The sequence below is a fragment of the Pseudochaenichthys georgianus genome, chromosome 21, assembly GCF_902827115.2.
Source record: "Pseudochaenichthys georgianus chromosome 21, fPseGeo1.2, whole genome shotgun sequence".
In the NCBI taxonomy this organism is placed as follows: Eukaryota; Metazoa; Chordata; class Actinopteri; order Perciformes; family Channichthyidae; genus Pseudochaenichthys; species Pseudochaenichthys georgianus.
The window spans coordinates 31909408-31927963 of record NC_047523.1 but is presented as its reverse complement, the minus strand read 5'-3'; the positions used below and the strand labels follow the sequence as shown (position 1 = coordinate 31927963).

The 18556-nt window shown below is 42.9% G+C and overlaps 2 protein-coding genes across 2 annotated transcripts; both read left to right on the top strand.

Moving 5' to 3' along the window:
• Window positions 1-604: 604 nt before the first annotated feature.
• Window positions 605-2818, top strand: jagn1a (jagunal homolog 1a). Its single transcript, XM_034110204.2, has 3 exons — window positions 605-700; window positions 1450-1553; window positions 1637-2818. The coding sequence occupies exons 2-3, from the start codon at window positions 1462-1464 to the stop codon at window positions 2097-2099; spliced, it is 555 nt and encodes a 184-aa protein (XP_033966095.1). The 5' UTR covers window positions 605-700; window positions 1450-1461; the 3' UTR covers window positions 2100-2818.
• A 751-nt stretch (window positions 2819-3569) lies between these two features.
• On the top strand, window positions 3570-18556 carry tfg (trafficking from ER to golgi regulator). Its single transcript, XM_034110453.2, has 8 exons — window positions 3570-3735; window positions 6008-6221; window positions 6392-6475; window positions 9554-9700; window positions 10908-11075; window positions 11187-11333; window positions 17750-17851; window positions 17970-18556. The coding sequence occupies exons 2-8, from the start codon at window positions 6038-6040 to the stop codon at window positions 18404-18406; spliced, it is 1269 nt and encodes a 422-aa protein (XP_033966344.1). The 5' UTR covers window positions 3570-3735; window positions 6008-6037; the 3' UTR covers window positions 18407-18556.

Below are 18556 nucleotides of genomic sequence, written 5' to 3'. Positions count from 1 at the left end.
AAAAATGTTTAAATAAAAAGAATATATGGTTGAAATGTTTTTGCTCACTGTAAGAAGCAACAAGTAACTAAACATTTCAAATGAATGTAGTGGAGTAAAATGTACAACTTTTGCCACAAAAATGTATGAAGTAAAAGTATAAAGTAGCATAATATGAAAATACCCAAGTATACCACTTTTTTTTTTGTTGTAAATGTAGTTTGTTACCAATTAAAATGTTACTCAAATAAATTACAAAAGTATTAGCATCAAAATAGTAAAGTACCACATGTAAAAATACTCATTATGCCGATTGGACCATTCCATAATAATATACATTATATGTTTTGATTATTATTATTGATTCATTAATGTGTTTATCAAAGCTGGTAAAGGTGCTAGTTAAGTACGCGATTTACGTCTAAGATGTAGTGGAGTAGAATAACTAAGTAGCACAAATTGAAATATTCAGGTAAAGTACAAGTAACTCAAAAGTGTACTAATGTACAGTAGGCCTACTTATGTAATGTAAATCTACTTAGTTACTTTCCATTACTGATCATGGTAACAGCTGTGAGACGAGATGCTGATGCTGCGGGGGGAGTTAATCGACTACAGCGCATGCGCAGTGGGGTTTGCAACATCTGTCACCACATCTTTTGTTAGTACAGATTCATTCAACGAGCTCTTCCAAACCTTCCGGAAATACGCAGCAGTAAGGGTAAGCATCGTTAGCTTTTAAGATTTGAAATGGTGTCACACTGTGTTGTTTTTGCTAAATTTAGAAACATGCCAGTCGTAAGCTACAAAACGTAACTAGATCTATTTAAAGGTTATGCTGAATTAGGTTAGCTAGCAACAACAGCTAACACGCTAGCCTGCTTTGATATAACAGCCCAACTAATCTGCCTCTAATTACTCTACTCCACTATTTTTTTAATAGCTAGTAGCACTTTGTTATTAGAAAAGCAGATCGGTCTCACGTACTATGGTTGATTTTATGTCATTGCTAACGTGATTTTCTCTTCTGATAGCATCGTGTCTGTGTTGTAACACCTGCCATTTAATCCAGTCTCATTATGTGGTTAAAATGAGCAGGCTAACATTGTAAAATGTTAGGTTTGGGTCTAAAGCAAATACTGGAATCATTAAATAGTCAAATAAACTATTTTGATAATTGGTCGTTTGGGCCGAGTCATTTTCAAGCCAACGTCTAATCCAGCTTCCTGTTGTGAGGATTTGCAGATGTATTGATATAAATTATATACATTTTAATATCTTCAAAATATATTGGCTTTGGGCTGCTGTAAAAAAACAAGCACCTTGTAGATATCACTTTGTAATTTATGAGATTGTCATGGGCTTTTTCATATCGTTTTCAAACATAATATAGAACAAATAATAAAAAATGATTGTTGGTTTAGGTCTGTCAAGTGTTGGTTGCTGAAATAAAATGTGTTTTGTCTTTAGGTTTGCCTCAACATGACATCACGTGCTGGTCTCAGACCAGGTGGCACCAATGGAAGTGAATTCAAGTACAAAGAGAGGGTGTCGGTCCCACAATACCAGATGAGGCAAGTACCTGTCATGCATTTCTGATAGTGGCAGTAACAACAAGTATGGCTCACACCTTGTTTATCTGTTATCGGTTTTACAGTGCTCCCATGAAGTCAGAGGTGCGGAAGCTAAACCTGGTCCATTTCCTGCTCTGGCTGCTGGTGGCGGCACAAGTGACTGTCAGCCACTTCAACCTGGTGTCCCATGACATAGTGTGCATGCCGTACCAGTGGGAGTACCCCTACCTGCTCAGCCTCCTGCCACTGTTCTGCAGTGCCCTATCCCTTCCAAAGAACAATATAAGTTACCTGGTCTTATCCATGATCAGCGCAGGGCTGTTCTCTGTGGCACCACTCATTTACGGTGGAATGGAGATGTTTCCTGTGGCGCAGCAGCTCTACCGCCATGGAAAGGCCTACCGTTTCATTTTTGGCTTCTCTGCAGTGACTGTTATGTATCTCATCATGGTGGTTGCTGTTCAAGTACACGGCTGGCAGTTATATTACATGAAGAAGCTGTTAGACTCTTGGTTTGACTCCACTCAGGAAAAGAAGAAGAAGTAATCGAGTGAAAAAGCTGTGACTGGGAAAAAACTGTGTTTTTAACTTAATTTATGAATCTTATTTAAGTCTATTTATTATTAATTAATTTCATGAAACAACATACATTAGAAACCAGTTTCTTCTGTACAGGAACCTGGCTTATTTATTATTTGTTAAAACTTGTTTTGTTTTTGTTCATCATAATTTATTTTGAGTGGCATCAAAGCAACATCCATAAACATGGTATACCATCTACTTTTCCCCCTTCATCACCAGCTTGAATCTAAACTAATAAATTGGTCAATTAGGAAAAGGAATGTTAAGTAATCTCTCTAAAAATTATGTGAAATGAATTCAAGAATTGCAACTGGGAGTGAGACACTTTTTGTATACCATTTACAGAGCCAGGGCTGTGTACAAACACCAGATTTGTTTTCAGCACACACTGAATATATATTTCTAGCAAGGAGGAGGTTTTTGCTGAATTTGACAAAAATATATTGGATTAGAATTTCTGACCCTACCTACCTAAAGGAACTATGTTTATTGCTGCAGATGTGCTGATGCTGTTTCTTCTGTAAGTCTACCTCTCATATTACCTCCTTTCCAGAATGCATTTCAGCTATTAAAACATAGAGATGGTGATAAGAATAGCTGCCTGTACTGATATATGTTCATGTTTTCTCATTCAGCATCAGAAAGACAGCTCATTACTCCTGTGTTTCGGAATAAAATATGCATTATAAAGCGTGTTACTGGATCTCTTTTTCAAGAAATGTCTCCTTAACACACATTCAGTGTATTATTGAGGATGTTGAGAGCATCTCCACAGAAGTGTGTGTGATGGTTTGCTGCAAACACTAAACCAGTGTTATTTTTTATTACATTTCTTTGTGCACGTTATTTTTCAGAACATGTAAAAGTTATACTTTTAAAAAGTGGTGGGTACAAAATTGGCCTTTTCAAAAAGTGGTGGGGACATGTCCCCAGCGTCCCCAGTGAAAATGACACCTTTGTAGGCTACTTAAGTACTGTACTTGAGTGATGTACTTAGTTACTTTACACCAGTGGTATAACACTTAAAACTAAGAAGACTTTAGTTACACCAGGAGTAACATTAACAAGCTACCCTGCAGCATACTAAGTAATTAAAACTAGCTGCACCTTTACCATAAATACATTAATGCATCAATCATTATAATCAAAATATATAATTTTGAATTGAGTACATTTGCATAATGAGTACTTTATGTTGTTAGCCTACTTTAAGTATATTTTGATGCTAATACTTTTGTACTTTTACATCTGTAACATTTTGGACTTTTACATCTGTAACAGAGTATTCCTACACTATGGTACTTCCACTTTTACTTAAGAACAAGATCTGAGTACTTCTCCCAGCTCTGCTTTACAGCACTGAACATATTTACAATTAGGTGATTCAATCACAGGCACAGTATCTGGTCACAACGCACTTTGATCCGATCATCTGGGCATGCGCACGATGAATGCCACGTACTGGTTGACGTTGACAGTCTTGGAGGCTTGGACACTTCCTGATGCTGGTACCCGGGTCTAGCTAGGCTAGCTAAAATATATTAATTTCACGGTTTAGGAAAACCTGTGAAACACAGCGCGGCCAAGTCGTCTGATTCAGGTAAAATACCTTCTTGTGTTTATGGTTCAGGCATGTTATGAAGTAGTTTAAACCACACCGCAGTTCCCATCCTTTCTCTGTTTGAGTGGTCTGTTGCTAGCAAGCTAGCTATGTGGTTAGCTTGCTAGCTAGCAACTACTAATGTTAATTTAGCTACGCAGCGAGCTAAAGCTTATGCATCTCGCCAAAACAGGTGCCGAGTCTTATTCATAGGAAGTTACATACGAAAATAACTGACACTGGCTTTTTTTTCTATTCTTATGAAAGACAAAGTTGTTATTTTACTTTGTTGAAAATATGCCGGTTTACCTAACGTTAGCTCAGAGTGCCATTTAAAGGTAGCAAGTTACCCAGGAAACAGCTTGATGCCGACCGATTACTAGAAAGTGAAAGTAATTATAGTTATTTTACTGCAAAGAAATGAAATATTAAATATACTATTGCTTTTAACTCCGCATTTACAGTTGTTAATGACACCATTGACAGGGCAGTGATGAAACGGCCTAGTTAGCAGTCACTGGTTATGTTTATGGGCCACTGACAGATGACTCTGCGAATGAGCGTCTGTTACCATCAGCTTTAGCCGCACTTCAGTGACCATTTTTACGTCTAAATCAGATCTAAAGTTACCAAACGTTGTCATCAACATTTGGTATAGTCACTTTTGGTAGAAACCAGTTTGTCGTTCCCCATTTAACATAACTGTATGCTAAATGTTAGCTACCACACAATCCCTAGCATCCGGCTAATTATTCATCTGGCTAGCAGAGTGAAAGCCGTAGCATCTCTGGAATTAAATTCACTGTTTATTGTCCAGCCTTGAACATAAGTACCAAACGTCATAGTAAATCCAACTGCTCACTACATATCAGTTGTGGAAGAAGTACTCAGATTTTCAAGTAAAATAAGCAATAATACAGGAATCAAGAATAAAGGTGCTCCTAATCATCTATATAGTATACAGTAGCTAGGTTACTTATATGATTATGAATGTGTTTTTATCATAGCTGGTACATTTGGAGCTTATAACTGTATACTGCTGCTGGATATCCTAACCTATAAATATAACTTATAAATCATTTAATGTATATTTATATTTTGTATAAGCTAATAGTCTAAATCTAAAAAGTAACTAGTAACTAAAGCTGTCAAATAAATGTAGTGGACTAAAAGGTACAATATTGGCTTCTAAAATGCAGTGGAGTAGAAGTATAAAAGTATCATATACTGTAAATACTCAGGTGAGGTAAAAGTACTTCAAAATTGTACTTGAGTAAATGCACTTTGTTATTATCCACCACTGCTACACACGATCACTGAGACGTTCATTGATCACAAGCTGTTTAGGCTCGACTTTAGCTGAATGGGAAACTGCATATGTTGGATTGCATAACAAACTTAATCTGTGTGTTTCACTTATTTTGCTTGTAAATGATAAAATTATGCTTTTCGAAAAGATCCAATACTCATAGTTGAAAGCTGTGATTATCTTATCAAACTGGTTAATATTTTGGGTCAAAGTCTGTAATATCATACAGTTATCTTTGCCACCTCACAGGGTGATGTTTGACCCTTAGACCCTGCAGTACAGGGACACTGTGTGATGTTGTTACTGCATATGAATACTCTTGATTGGATTCAATTACGTATAAACAGACTTTAGAAATCACATCACTGCCCATTAGGGAGATAGACGGTTTGTTAAAGATTGAGTTAGACTATTACAATTAAATGTTTAGTAGACAGAAGTTCTCTTTCTCCCTTGATCTCTGTTCAGAGAGATAAGACCACAAATAGGATCTGCTCATTTGAACATGATTCCATATCCCTTGTTAATGTGACAATCGCCTTTTAAATAGTAACCACCAAGAAACCACTTTCAGCAACCACTTTGCCGACCCTGATAACACTGACCTAGTGTTTTCTAAGCCCTCTAGTTGAACATAATGATCATTCTGATGTTATTTTATTTCGTGAGATCAGAGTGAGTCATTCTTTTACTCATAATCCTGCAGTTCTAGTGGGGTTCAGCATTACACTATTGTCCGTTAACACTGATGCTGTTGATGACTTTAGTTTTTGGTAACCTCCAATCGACTTTATGAATAAAAACCCTACTTCTTTAATAGACAACAAATAATCAAAGTCAGTCCAACTTAGCTGTTCCCAAAATGTCATACTCGGTTCCATTAAGCATTAAGAAAGTAGACAAGACGCTAGGACATCAGGCTTGTTGTTTAGTAAGTTGTCTACCTTTCCTCTGACCCTGTAGTGGTGGGAGCAGAAGAGGTCGGACGGCACCATGAACGGCCAGCTGGACCTAAGCGGGAAGCTGATCATTAAAGCCCAGTTGGGCGATGACATCAGACGCATCCCAATCCACAACGAAGACATTACATACGACGAGCTAGTGCTGATGATGCAACGTGTCTTCAGGGGAAAGCTGCAGAGTAACGACGAGGTTACCATCAAATACAAGGATGAAGGTGAGTCAGGACATCCAGGGCCCTTTATCCTCATTGGTCAGAAGTGTGATTGTTGACGTTTTCCTCTTATTTTTAAAACCAAGTTTATGTGACTGTTACTGATAACTTGACAACATAATCTTTATTTTTGACAGAGATAATCATCTTTTCTTTCATTTCCCTCTTTCTAGATGATGACCTCATCACCATTTTTGACAGCTCCGACCTCTCCTTCGCCATCCAGTGCAGTAGAATACTCAAACTGACTTTGTTTGGTAAGATATTAAAGCATTTTCTCTTACGGATCAAAAGACATCCGCCCCCGTGTTGTGTGTGAACTTTTCCTTAAGGAATCGAAACTTCAAGCCTCTGGATTCCTTAAATCATGTGAAACCGTAATAATGATCAATTGTAGACCAAGATGTCTTTAATCAGCTGTTACCTCAACCAGTCACTGGAGGGCAGTCCAGCTTATCTTTCAAACAACAAACTAGGGCTGTGCAATTAATCGTATTTTAATCGCGATTACGATTATGGCTTGCGACGATTATGAAAACAGCATAAATGACAAAATACGATTATTTAGCTAGGTGCGCTTTCGCCCCTCCCTAAAAGCCCACTCGGCCACCTGGGAGTGACATGTGTTGTGAGTGTTCAGCGCGAGTGAAGATGTCAGAACAAGAGCAGCAACTCGTTAAAAAGAAGGATAAAACTATTTCCACTATTTGCAAGTACTTTGCCATTACGTTTCACATCGCTAAAGATATGTGCCCAGTTAGCACTGTTAGCAACCAGGGCTTTAAGCAACTTGTCAACACGTTGGACAAGCGTTACGCGATGCCGTCTCGGTATTATTTCAGCAGGTCTGCGCTGCCTGCACTATATGACACATGCCGTGGGGAAGTTGAGAGAGATGTGGCTTCAGCTGACTACTTTGCTACCACAACGGACCTATGGTCTAGCCCAGGGGTGCCCAACCAGTCGATCGCGAGATGAGTCTAAAAATAGAACAACAATAATCTGTTTTATCGTTAATGTCCTGTAACATAATCTTCCTGTGCCAGAATAATGCCCTTGAACGCATCAAAGCTTTGTGATTGGCCGGCGTCACTCCATGTGTCGGGGCGTGGCTGAGGGTCTTCAGTCCAGGTGGCAATATTGTCACCTGCCTGCGCTCATCTCTGAAACCAGACCATGTCAACAGGCTGGTGTTTCTGGCAAAAAATCTTTAAGAGATGACATGAGCAGCCCTACCAGCATTTGCCATGGTGGCCTAAACATTTTTATTTGGTCTTAAATTGTGGTTCAACATTTATTTCCTGTTACTTCTGGACCATGACGGTTGGCCAGCCTTCAACGTTTAACTGAGTGGAATATGTTGAATATGTTTTACCAAAATGTTGGCTATATGTTAAGTTGTTTTCAGTATGTTGTGACAGTTGTTTTCACAAAAGCCTTTTGTCCAGTTCCTTACTGACATTTTAGATATGCACCAGGCCACCTGACTCGGGCATGAGAACAATTAATAATATTTACAAACAACTGCTTAGCTCCGCCCCTAACATGTCAGGCTAACGGCCGTCCACACACAGGCATGTACAGTGTTTCCCACAGAATTTGATTCCCCCCCAGAGTAACTGAGGGCTAAGTGCCTTACTGAAGGTGAAGTATATTCCACCCATTTATTTAAGCTATTTCAACTTATCCGTAGGGTCGCAGGTGGCTGAAGCACATCCCAATTATACTGATCAAACAAGCCATCTGGGACTGTTTTCTTTCAATCCATTCTCTTCAATACTGGCCAACTTCAGGCCATAATTACTTCTTCATCTGATTCTGTAAATGACAAAAAACAACATGTTGTTTTCCCTGATTATGTCTCTCGGCTCCCATTTCTATATTACATGTGTTTGTATTCATGTTCATGAATTACTCTATTTCCTGTGAGTCATTTTAAAAGCAGGATTATTTCCCCAGTGTTTGACTTTTGGATAGCCTAGAATCTGATTATGTTCCTTCCTGCACGGAAATATTGTGGTAGAGAATAACCAGCAGAGGAATATAGGCAGGAAAGTAACATTTTAAGATAACGATTCAACAGAATATTGTTTCAGCTACGGAAAAAAAGACTTCAAAGTCATAGCACACCATGTACTTGCTTCTTACAAACGTTATAATGTTGACTCATTTTTAAACTCAAAAGTTAAAAATATCTACTCAGGGATATAATGGCAACATGATGTTGTTTCCTATCCTCTGCTTCCCGTCAGTTTGTTCTCCTGTAATTGCAATTATAAGCGGTTAATCTGCAAGATTTCAGCTTTTATTTCAAAAACAAACATGCATAATGGGACGTGTCGAAATGCAAAACAAGCAAGAGTAGTCGGTCTTGTGGCAGCCTGTGTCTCAACAGAGGAACTCATGACCCACTGCATCCCTGTTCAGCATTATCCTCTCATAGCACAGACACTTACGTGAGAAAAGAATGTCCGGCAGTCACTAATCTCAAAATCATTCTTGGACATTACACTCCCCAGTCACTTTTAGAGTGGGGATAATACAAATTTGGAAAATATTGAATGACTTACGTGGTGCAGGTCACAACGTGTCAAAGATTGTGAAGGCCTTTTTCCTGTGTTGAGAGCAGATTGGAAATGGAATAATTGACCTATTGGTTAGATAGCGTCATTTCAATTCATTAAGTTAGCATGAAAACCAAGCTCTTTTGTTTAGCTGGTAATAATAAAGTTCTCCGTCAGCCTGGCTGCTTTTGCAAATGGCTTTGTGGTTTTAACCATGTGACCGATAGATGATCAGTAATGCCAAGTATTCACAGTGTGTAGTCAGATTTGCAACTAGTCATCATTCATAATTGCCACATACTCGGTGTGGAATGAACTGCCTTTCCAGCTGACCAATGAACTGGATAATTATGAGTTATTTTGAATTTGAAAATGTTACTGTAATAAATAGTTTTTACTGAAGATCCTATTTTACAGTTTGACTTTCAGCCCAACTGTTAATCATAATGTATAGTGAAATGTATCCATCTCAAAGATCAAACATATCAAATCAATAAGTCATGGCTATAACTCAGATCCTGAATACTTTACTCCAAGTGGGAAATGATGGTATCTAATGAGATCAGACGTGAGACAACGATAAGGAGAATAAAGATATGAACTGGGGATTGTTGTCCTCTGTAAAAGCCATCAGGAATCAATCACTTTCCTTGAGGTCTTACACACAGATGGATTTGACTGTGCGGACATGGAGAAATGTTTGGCTTTGCTTAATCTCATGTTTGACTTTGCTCACTGCTTTCCTTTTCCTTTATCTCCCGTTATCTGCAGTGAACGGTCAGCCGCGGCCTTTGGAGTCTAGTCAAGTGAAGTATCTGCGCAGGGAGCTCATTGAGCTCAGGAATAAAGTCAACAACCTCCTGGACAGCCTGGAGCCCCCAACAGAGCCGGGCCTGGCTGCTGCAGCACCGGACAGTGGTAACCACCCCTCCTACACACACACACTTTAGAGGTAGACCAACAAGTCAACCTTTATTAGATTATATCGGTGTATATGTTGGCCTTTAGAAGTTGCAGTGCAGAAATGGTTCTGTGTCATCATTACATAGTTTGTCCACCAGAGAGCACCGACAGATTGATTTTTCATTTGTTAAATGTCCTACTTGGTATGTATATGGGTCACAAATGTAAAGGATCCATATCCTTAGGTTTTGGGTTGGATTTGTTTAAACAGGATATCAGTATCAGCCTTATTAATAACAGCCTTTAGTATCACTGCTCCTAGTACTAGACTCCTGGTACTAGGACGGTGTGTGCTGTGTGCTCTGCATGTGTGACCATTAAAGAGGGGTTCATCCCTCCCAATACTATCAGCCTTGTAAGAAAACACTGTCTGTTTTACTATACAAATATGTTTACTTTGCAATTCTTGATTGATTTGTAGTCTTTCTGATGGTGTATTTTAATGGTCGTTACATGAAAACTCATAGCTTCTGAACAGTAATGTAAATCACAGAGCCACACTGTGCCGTCTAGGCTATAGTATATTTTCACATGCATAATCCAGGCAGTCTGATTTGTCTTTGGGTTTTATTTTTTAGATCACAAACCTTCAGTAAGGTCTGTTATCCCACTGATGGGGATCCCCCTTCCTGAACAAACCTTTGATCACATGCTTACTGCCAACATTTAAGATCCCACAGGCATACTGGTACCAGAGTGAGACTTGAGTTCATAAGGGTCTGCCATCGTGGAATCATTTAACAACTAGCTTTTGTTTAAATATGAACTGGTTTAGTCCAGTTTGATTGTGGGAATACAAACTTGCACACAAACGCACTAAGCAGAAAGACACCCTTTCCATGTGTTATCGTAACTGTTGTCTGAGAAACGTTGTGCTGCCATTTTTCATTTTGGTGAGCTGTTTCTTTTTAATAACATCTGAATAAGTTATTTGTCTGGAAACAGTAAATGGGGAGTGATCTGTAGCCTTTTCTGAGTCTAATGCAGGAGTGTAATCAAGGTCTTAATGAGGCTGTAGCACTCGTACCTTTAGTACTAAATATTCGTGTTCATGTTTTTTGTTAACTCAAATTATCTCAAAATGTTGCATACTGTACATGCATTGCCTTGTTGCCAAAATGTGTCTTAGACTCAGCTGGTTCCTAAAGGTCTGTGTTTCTAGATTCAGTGGACGGACGTGAAGGCAAACTGATGGCAGCAGAGCAGGCTGTGAAACACGCCACTCCAGTCAGCGCAGCCAGCATGTCGGCCTTCGACCCGTTAAAAAACCAGGACGAGGTCAGCAAGAATGTCATCTCCGCTTTTGGACTGAGTGAGGACCATGCCCAAGGTATTGCACCTGAGCAAACTGCATCAAATAGAAGACACTTGGCTTTGATACATTAATGTGTTTTGTTTCAGTGTATCGCTGTAATGTTTTTCCTCATCCTCGTCCGAGCAGCTCCCCCAGCGTCACTGTCACTAGAGGAGCGTTCAGGAACACCTGACAGCATCAACTCCTCCTCTGCAGCTCCTCAGCCGGCGGCGCCTCCCCAACCACAGGCTCCCTATCCTGGAGTGCAGCAGGGCCCCCCAGCTGCCTTGGATGGTGAGTCACAACCACACACAGCTACTGCCCCATGAAATCCAATATACCTGTGGGGGACTCTTCTGAAGCAATAGCAGTCAGGACTCGGAGAGATACGAGGAGAGCTGGAGCTTTGATGGCAAACACTGACGGTTTATTCGGAGCTTCGGCCGGAGAATTCACAAAACAAGTCACGGGCCACAGGATGACCACAGGGTTGAGATGCCACAATACATTCTGAAGAACTCTACCCCCGTGTATTTAGCTAGTTCAGAGAGAATAATCAACTTTGTGCATAAGATGGAATGATAACACCTCTATCAGCTGACGCCAGCAGGCAGGAACAGGGAGGAAGAACACTGAGAGCACAGCAGCCAAGGTTACAGGAGGCTGTGCTCAGTCAGGACAGTTTGAACTGATACACTGGGTCAAAGTTATGGACCTTGGAAATATTTCCCCAACAATACCCACATGCAATATTTAATAAATAGGTGAACACACAGGCAGCCTCGTGCACGGATAGCAGGGAGATTGACTGCCTTATCGGTGGTTAGGAATTACAATTTCAGGAAAAGAGAGCGCTTCCGCTCATCTCTCCCGTGTTATTCTCCAAAGTGAATGTAAACTTGAATAATGTACTTCATTTGAATGTAATAATTGTGTTGGTTGTTGTTTGTGGAAGCGCCAGTGAATGAGCCCCATTAACAGAGTTTTAAACATCACTTTAAATGGAAGATCCCCATAGGCCCCGCCCACCGATACTGATTCCGGCGATCGGCCCCAAAATTGCCGCTCGGAGCATCCCGAGATGTTAGCAAGGTCCATTCTGCTGTAGAAGCAGTTCATGGAATGAGACATGATGCTTGAGTCTCAACAGTCTTTAAACAAGACTAAGCATTGCTTTAGGGGTTTCCTTACTCCGGAGAAACCCCCCAGCTATCCCCTGGGTGTGATCTTTAATGTGGACGTTCTGGACCCAACCCTAAAGACTAGATGGAGATAAATGGAAATAGCATCAGGCAATAACAAACATGACTTATTTTACTTTACTCAGCACCACGCTGGGAAATGGTGTTCTGCGCCGATCACACATTTCCAATGTCTTCCAACCTTTATCTAATTTAACTTGAGGGAATTCTGGCCTGGTGTTCCTGTTGTTGCAGAGCAAGGCCCAGGCAGGTGCAGCCCCAGAGGTCACGCATATTGTATTTGTTTACCACAAAGAAGTGAGTGGATCGGATTGTTTTCAGATTGTGGTTTGGCATCGCTCTTTGAGGAGCCCACTGGAGCAAAGGAGAGGCCTTTCTGTTGCAGAGCTGTAGCTTGTTCTCAGAGCAGTCACGCTGCTGACTTGACAACACCTGCAACACTGGAGATTAGTGGACACACATGTGGTATCACTATCCCCATTTAACTGGTGGTTTGTGGTTTGGCTGGTTGATTAGCAGGGCCTCTCCACAGGGCTTTTACTCTTTAGTCGCTCCAGATGAAGACGTCTTCAGGTTAGCCAGCTGCTCTGAGTGTTCCCTCTATAACACCAGAACTAGGCTAAACAACATCTTTGTACACCTTTTGTGTAGCTGATTTTTGTCTCCCTAAATGTACATATGATTATTTTAATGAAAATATCAGCAGTTTCTTTATCAAATAGTCTCATATCTTTTCAATAGCTTCTATATTAATTGAGGTAATGGCCTAAAAATCAATGCTAAAATGTGCTTTGCCCTGAATGTATATCGGTTCAAACAAGCAAGACGGGAGGTAGGCTACTTGAGCTTATCTGATAGAGGTCAAGTAAAGTATGTAGGCAGCTAGAGGTAAGGTATTAAACAGGCTGACAGCCCGTAAGTGCAGTCTGAAGTTTCTTCTTTGCAAGCATTTACCCTGCTGTCGTGCAGAAAGCCTCGTCCCAGCTCCAGGAGAACTTTCTGTACCAAGTGAAAAGAGAATTACCCCACAGAGCTCACTAAAGCGTTGTTATTATACACGTTGGCCGCTCTTCCTAAATACCTTCTTGTAATCTTGTGGCAGGTTGTTAGACACATCTCCCAAACCCAACGTGGCAACGCATAGTTTGTCCTCTCCTTTCACTTCTTAATGTCTTTCTTACTTCCAAGGCTGCAGATGGTTGGCAAACAAAGACGTTAAAGTAGATCCTGCCAGCCCCTTCTCCCACTCGACCCTTTCCTCACAATATCACTGTTGCTCATTCGAGCTGCCTCCGGGCAAATCAGCCTTGATGCATTACAATTTATAAAACACATGAGATTGGCTGCCAAATGACTGTGTATGGTCTTTTCAAAGGTTACTTTCTACCACAGGAATGCTGCCAACAAGATCCTTAGGCAGATGGTAAAGATTTCGACCTATTGTCTATCCCTTGGCAATATGTGTGCCAGACATGAAGAAACTGTAAACACATGTGTTTGTAGCGGCGTCTGAGACTAAAGCTCGAGGCTCTTTATCAGATGGGCAGAAATGTGTTGTTTTTTTTAAATAAGAACTTGTTCTCCTGACTTTTTCTTCAGGCTTGTTTTAAAGGTCAGTAGAACTAGAGCCAAATACTTTTTTGTTCCAATGAACATAATTTTCCCAACTTGGGATTTGTCTCCTGTCGCCTTGGCTCCGTCTTCAGTGAGCCCCTCGCCGAGGCTCCGGCTTCAGTGAGCCCCTCGCCGAGGCTCCGTCTTCAGTGAGCCCCTCGCCGGGGCTCCGTCTTCAGTGAGCCCCTCGCCGGGGCTCCGTCTTCAGTGAGCCCCTCGCCGAGGCTCCGTCTTCAGTGAGACCCTCGCCTTGGCTCCGTCTTCAGTGAGCCCCTCGCCGGGGCTCCGTCTTCAGTGAGCCCCTCGCCGAGGCTCCGGCTTCAGTGAGCCCCTCGCCGAGGCTCCGTCTTCAGTGAGCCCCTCGCCGAGGCTCCGTCTTCAGTGAGCCCCTCGCCTTGGCTCCGTCTTCAGTGAGCCCCTCGCCGAGGCTCCGGCTTCAGTGAGCCCCTCGCCGAGGCTCCGTCTTCAGTGAGACCCTCGCCGAGGCTCCGTCTTCAGTGAGCCCCTCGCCGAGGCTCCGTCTTCAGTGAGCCCCTCGCCGAGGCTCCGTCTTCAGTGAGCCCCTCGCCGGGGCTCGGGACTGCAGCCAGAATCCAGGCCTATGCGAAACTTGTTTGTGAGCCTGCTAGATAAAGTTTTACGTGGTCACAACATGATGATCACCGTTTATGGTTCCCTCAGCCGAAGCAAAGTCACCATCAGTCTGTTCCATCCCTACAAACATGTTCAGCTGGACGAGTGAGCCAGTGTCGCAGGAAGGGACTGCATTTGTGCATTTTCCATTTTGACTCTGTGCACTCATATCATGTGCACTTGGTGGTTATGTGCACTGGTTTTAAGATGTATTGAATGCCACACACTGGTAAGCGCAGGATGCATGTGTAAAGTGAAGTTTACACTTGAAAGAATCCATTTATCCATGACTGTCTTCTAAGGGCGCGTTCACACCAGCCTTTTATAGTCCGGTTGAATCGAACCCTGGTGCGTTTAGCCGCTCGGTGCGGTTCGTTTGGGTCGGTGTGAACGCAGCCCGAGACCTCTTAAGTGAACTAAACAACCGGACTCTGGTCCGCTAAAATAGGTGGTCTCGGAGCGCTTGCTTGCGAACTCTGGAGCGGTTCATTGCTGGTGTGAACGCAGTCCGCACCAAAACATAGGAAGCGCAGTATTTACGTGTCACAAGAACGCGGATATCTTAAAAAATCTTGAGCGAAAGAGTCTTTCAAGACATCCGCGGTTGTTTAGTTAAAGAGTAAAGCGGAATGAAGTGTTGAACCGTGTCGTGTAAAGTAAAAATGCTCCGTCAGCTACATAAAAGTAAGAACACCTGTCCTCGGTGAAACGCCCCTCCTCTGCAGAACGTCTCATTATGTTATAATGTTTTTTAACGGACGTTGTCTGATGATATAATCATATGCGCGTGCCGCTAGTGTCTGTTGATCTCCTGATTAACAGCAGCATGAGAATAACCTGCTGAAAGTGCCGATGCTCCATGGCGGAGGCTCCGGTAGAAATTGCCGGGATTTGCGTGTTTACCCCCTTAATGTCTGACCAATGGTTGAACAGCATTTCCGTGCACATGACTTGTGTTTAAAGTTTATAGTCCGTTTGAGTTTTGGTGAACGCAAACTGAACCTTCTGAAAAATGAAACAATGTAACAAACTGTGGTCTGGGCACCAGAGAGCGGACTATCAGGTGTGAATGCACCCTAAAAGTAGAGTGGTCTATCGGCGACTGATTTCAGAAGCAAACTACTGTACCAAAATAGTAACTTTTGATCCCTGACTCTTTTCATTCCTTGGTCCTGTGAGCGCTCAGCAGGCGCATAGCTGATCGCTACCCTGAAGTGAAATGAACTCCCCAGGCTGAAGGTGTCTCACAGCCCTCATGCGTCCTTCCGTCACTCTCACGTAACACATGATGGATTACAGGCCGGGGAGAACAGGAGGAGAAGCCAATTTAACACACATGCCTTCTCACACAATAAAGACTGTGGTGTTCATGTAAAAGGTGCTGTCAGTGAGATAACAGATGGTTGCCACATCACATTAACGCTTTTAAAAAGACACCACTGTTGCTAGATAAATATTTAGTTGTCAAGTGTCTCCCAGAAACGATGCAACGTTGTTAGACGTGTTTTCTGACTCCTGGTTCTTTTAGCCTCCTCTCCTCAAAGTCAGTTTCCTTCAGTGTGTGTGTACTGTCTGCACTACTCTAATGTTTTGAATTGCTGGAGTTCTTTGAGTGAATTGAGGTTTTCGGACGGTCTATCATTTTATAGGACTCAGCTTTGCGTTGTTCAGACTCGGTAATTGTAAAGTGTCATGTCAGCCCTCCCAAAGAGTGGAGAACCAGGGCTTGAAGAAGCAGGGAACCTGGCGCGGCCGTCTTTCATTAGGCCTTCCCTCTTTGTGCTTTTCATGTCGTCAACCCACTTTATGTGCCAGGCAGGAGATTTTGGAGAAAGATTCAGGCCTTGTTAAGGGAGACCGGTAGTTTGCCAAGTCTTCGCCTGCCTTCTGAACATTCAGGCATTCAACGGAAAACTTGATGAGCACATTTAAAATAACAAGGAAAAATAGTTTCCATGTTTTTGAAACATAAAAAGGAGTGTGTGCACGACGTCACTTGCAAGGAAGATATTACCAACTACTCATCACACTCTGCAAAGGTTGCCTTTGTGTGTTTATGTCGACTTGGGCCCTTGCATGCTGTTGGTGGTTGATGCTTCTTACTGTAACGTCTACCAACGATCAACATCTGTGAGTCCTGCGCTTTTAGCAACAAATAGCTGCATCAAAGTGTTTGCAGCTGCTTTTTGTTTGTTATTCTGTCCTGATGAACAGGTGTTTCCCTGATACCACATACACACATACTTCTAATGGCGCCTTTCCACTGCAGGCCTCGCTCGGTTTGGTTAGGCCCGGCTCACTTTAATGCTGCGCTTCCATTACAGTTTAGGAACTGGGTAGTTAGGCGGAACCGTGACGTCATCTTCAATGAGCGCCCCAGAAAAACAACACAGCCGTTAGCTGTTAGCCCTCAGAGCTCACAGCTCCTCATATCTGTTCAGAAACTAGACAAAAGTTAAACATGTACAAACCACAAACTGCCTGTGTCATGGTGAATACAGTCGCTGGTTTATTTATGTCTGTATAGGCCGTTGTTGTGAGTGTGGACGGTCGGAGCATATATAACATTAGCTTAGCCGATCTCCATTCAGAAAACACGCATTTTAAAAAGTTTTTCGCCTGCCGTCTGTCTGCAGACTTGTCAAAGCATTAATTCATGGTTTTTACTAACCTGGCCCTAGAACCACGATTTTATGGGGCCAGAAAAACTGTGAATTAGGACCCGCTAGCCGGTACTATACCAAGTGGAAACGCAACCAAAAACGGTCCCCGCACGGCTCGGCACGCTTAAAGCGAGCTCCGCGCTGCAGTGGAAACGCGCCATTGGAGGCATCTTGGATGGCTTTCAAATAAAATGCTTAAAAAAGCAGAAGAGATCCAATTTATAACATATACAAGCGTACGGAAGGATCTGGAGTGGATACTTGTTAACCGACTATCTGTTACTGCCAACTTTAAATGTTGTGTCCTAACTTCTTATAGTTTGCAGAATGCTCACGTTTTGTGAAAAGGTTTTACGTATTATGGTTATCGTCAATACAGGCCTGTAGAAAAACACCAAATCTGTTTTCCTCGGCTACCTAAGCCTTGCACTCGGGTGAAACACAGCAGATGATATTAATGACTGCGTGAAGTTTTAGCAGAAGCTGAAGCTGTGAGTGAAAAACAAACACTGAGATACTTTAAAGTGAATCTGGAACAGTAGATCTTATTTGTGTTGTTCTATCTGTGTACTGATGACGCTTGTCCCTGTGTCTTCAGGTCAGATGTATCAGCAGTACCAGGCTCCAGGTGGATACCCCCCCCAGCAGCCCGCTGCCCCGCCCCAGCAGCCGCAGCAGCAGTACGGTATGCAGTACTCTGGTAAGAGCAGAAATGGTCAGGATGTTACAAGAAGAAAAGCAGCTGCTGAGTTGTAGAGCAATGGGGATGTCTTTATTCTGGAGTGAATTAAAAAGACTCTCCCTCCCTCTCTCTGCAGGATACAGCACTCAGCCCGGAGCCCCTCAGCCCGCCCCCCCCCAGCCCCAGCAGCCTCAGCAGCCCCAGCAGCCCCAGCAGCAGCAGCAGTTTCAGAACTACCCCACTCCCTCCTCCCAGGCCCCAGCCCCCGGTGCAGCTTCTGCTCCAGGCTTCCAGGGGGGGCAGCAGCAGCAGCAGCCCCACCCCACTCAGGCAGCCCAGCAGTACCCCCCAGGAGCCTTCCCTCCCCAAAACTATACCTCCCAGGCCTCCCAGCCTGCCAACTACAGCCTGCCGCCCGGCTCCCAGCCCGCAGCAGGGTTCGCTCCCCGCCCAGGATACACCCCTCCCCCAGGCAGCACTGTCACCCCCCCGCCCGGAGCCGGTAACCCGTACGCCCGCAACCGCCCCCCGTACGGCCAGGGCTACACCCAGCCTGGCCCTGGGTACCGGTAAAAGAGGATAGCTGATGATCCTCACACATCCCCCCCCAACCCCCTCCCTCTATGTGTGGCTCCCTGTTTGGAGTGGGTGCAGGAAAACGCTGCTCTGCATCCCCTTCCCTACACCAATATCCAAACATGAAACAAGCAACCCCCCCCCCCC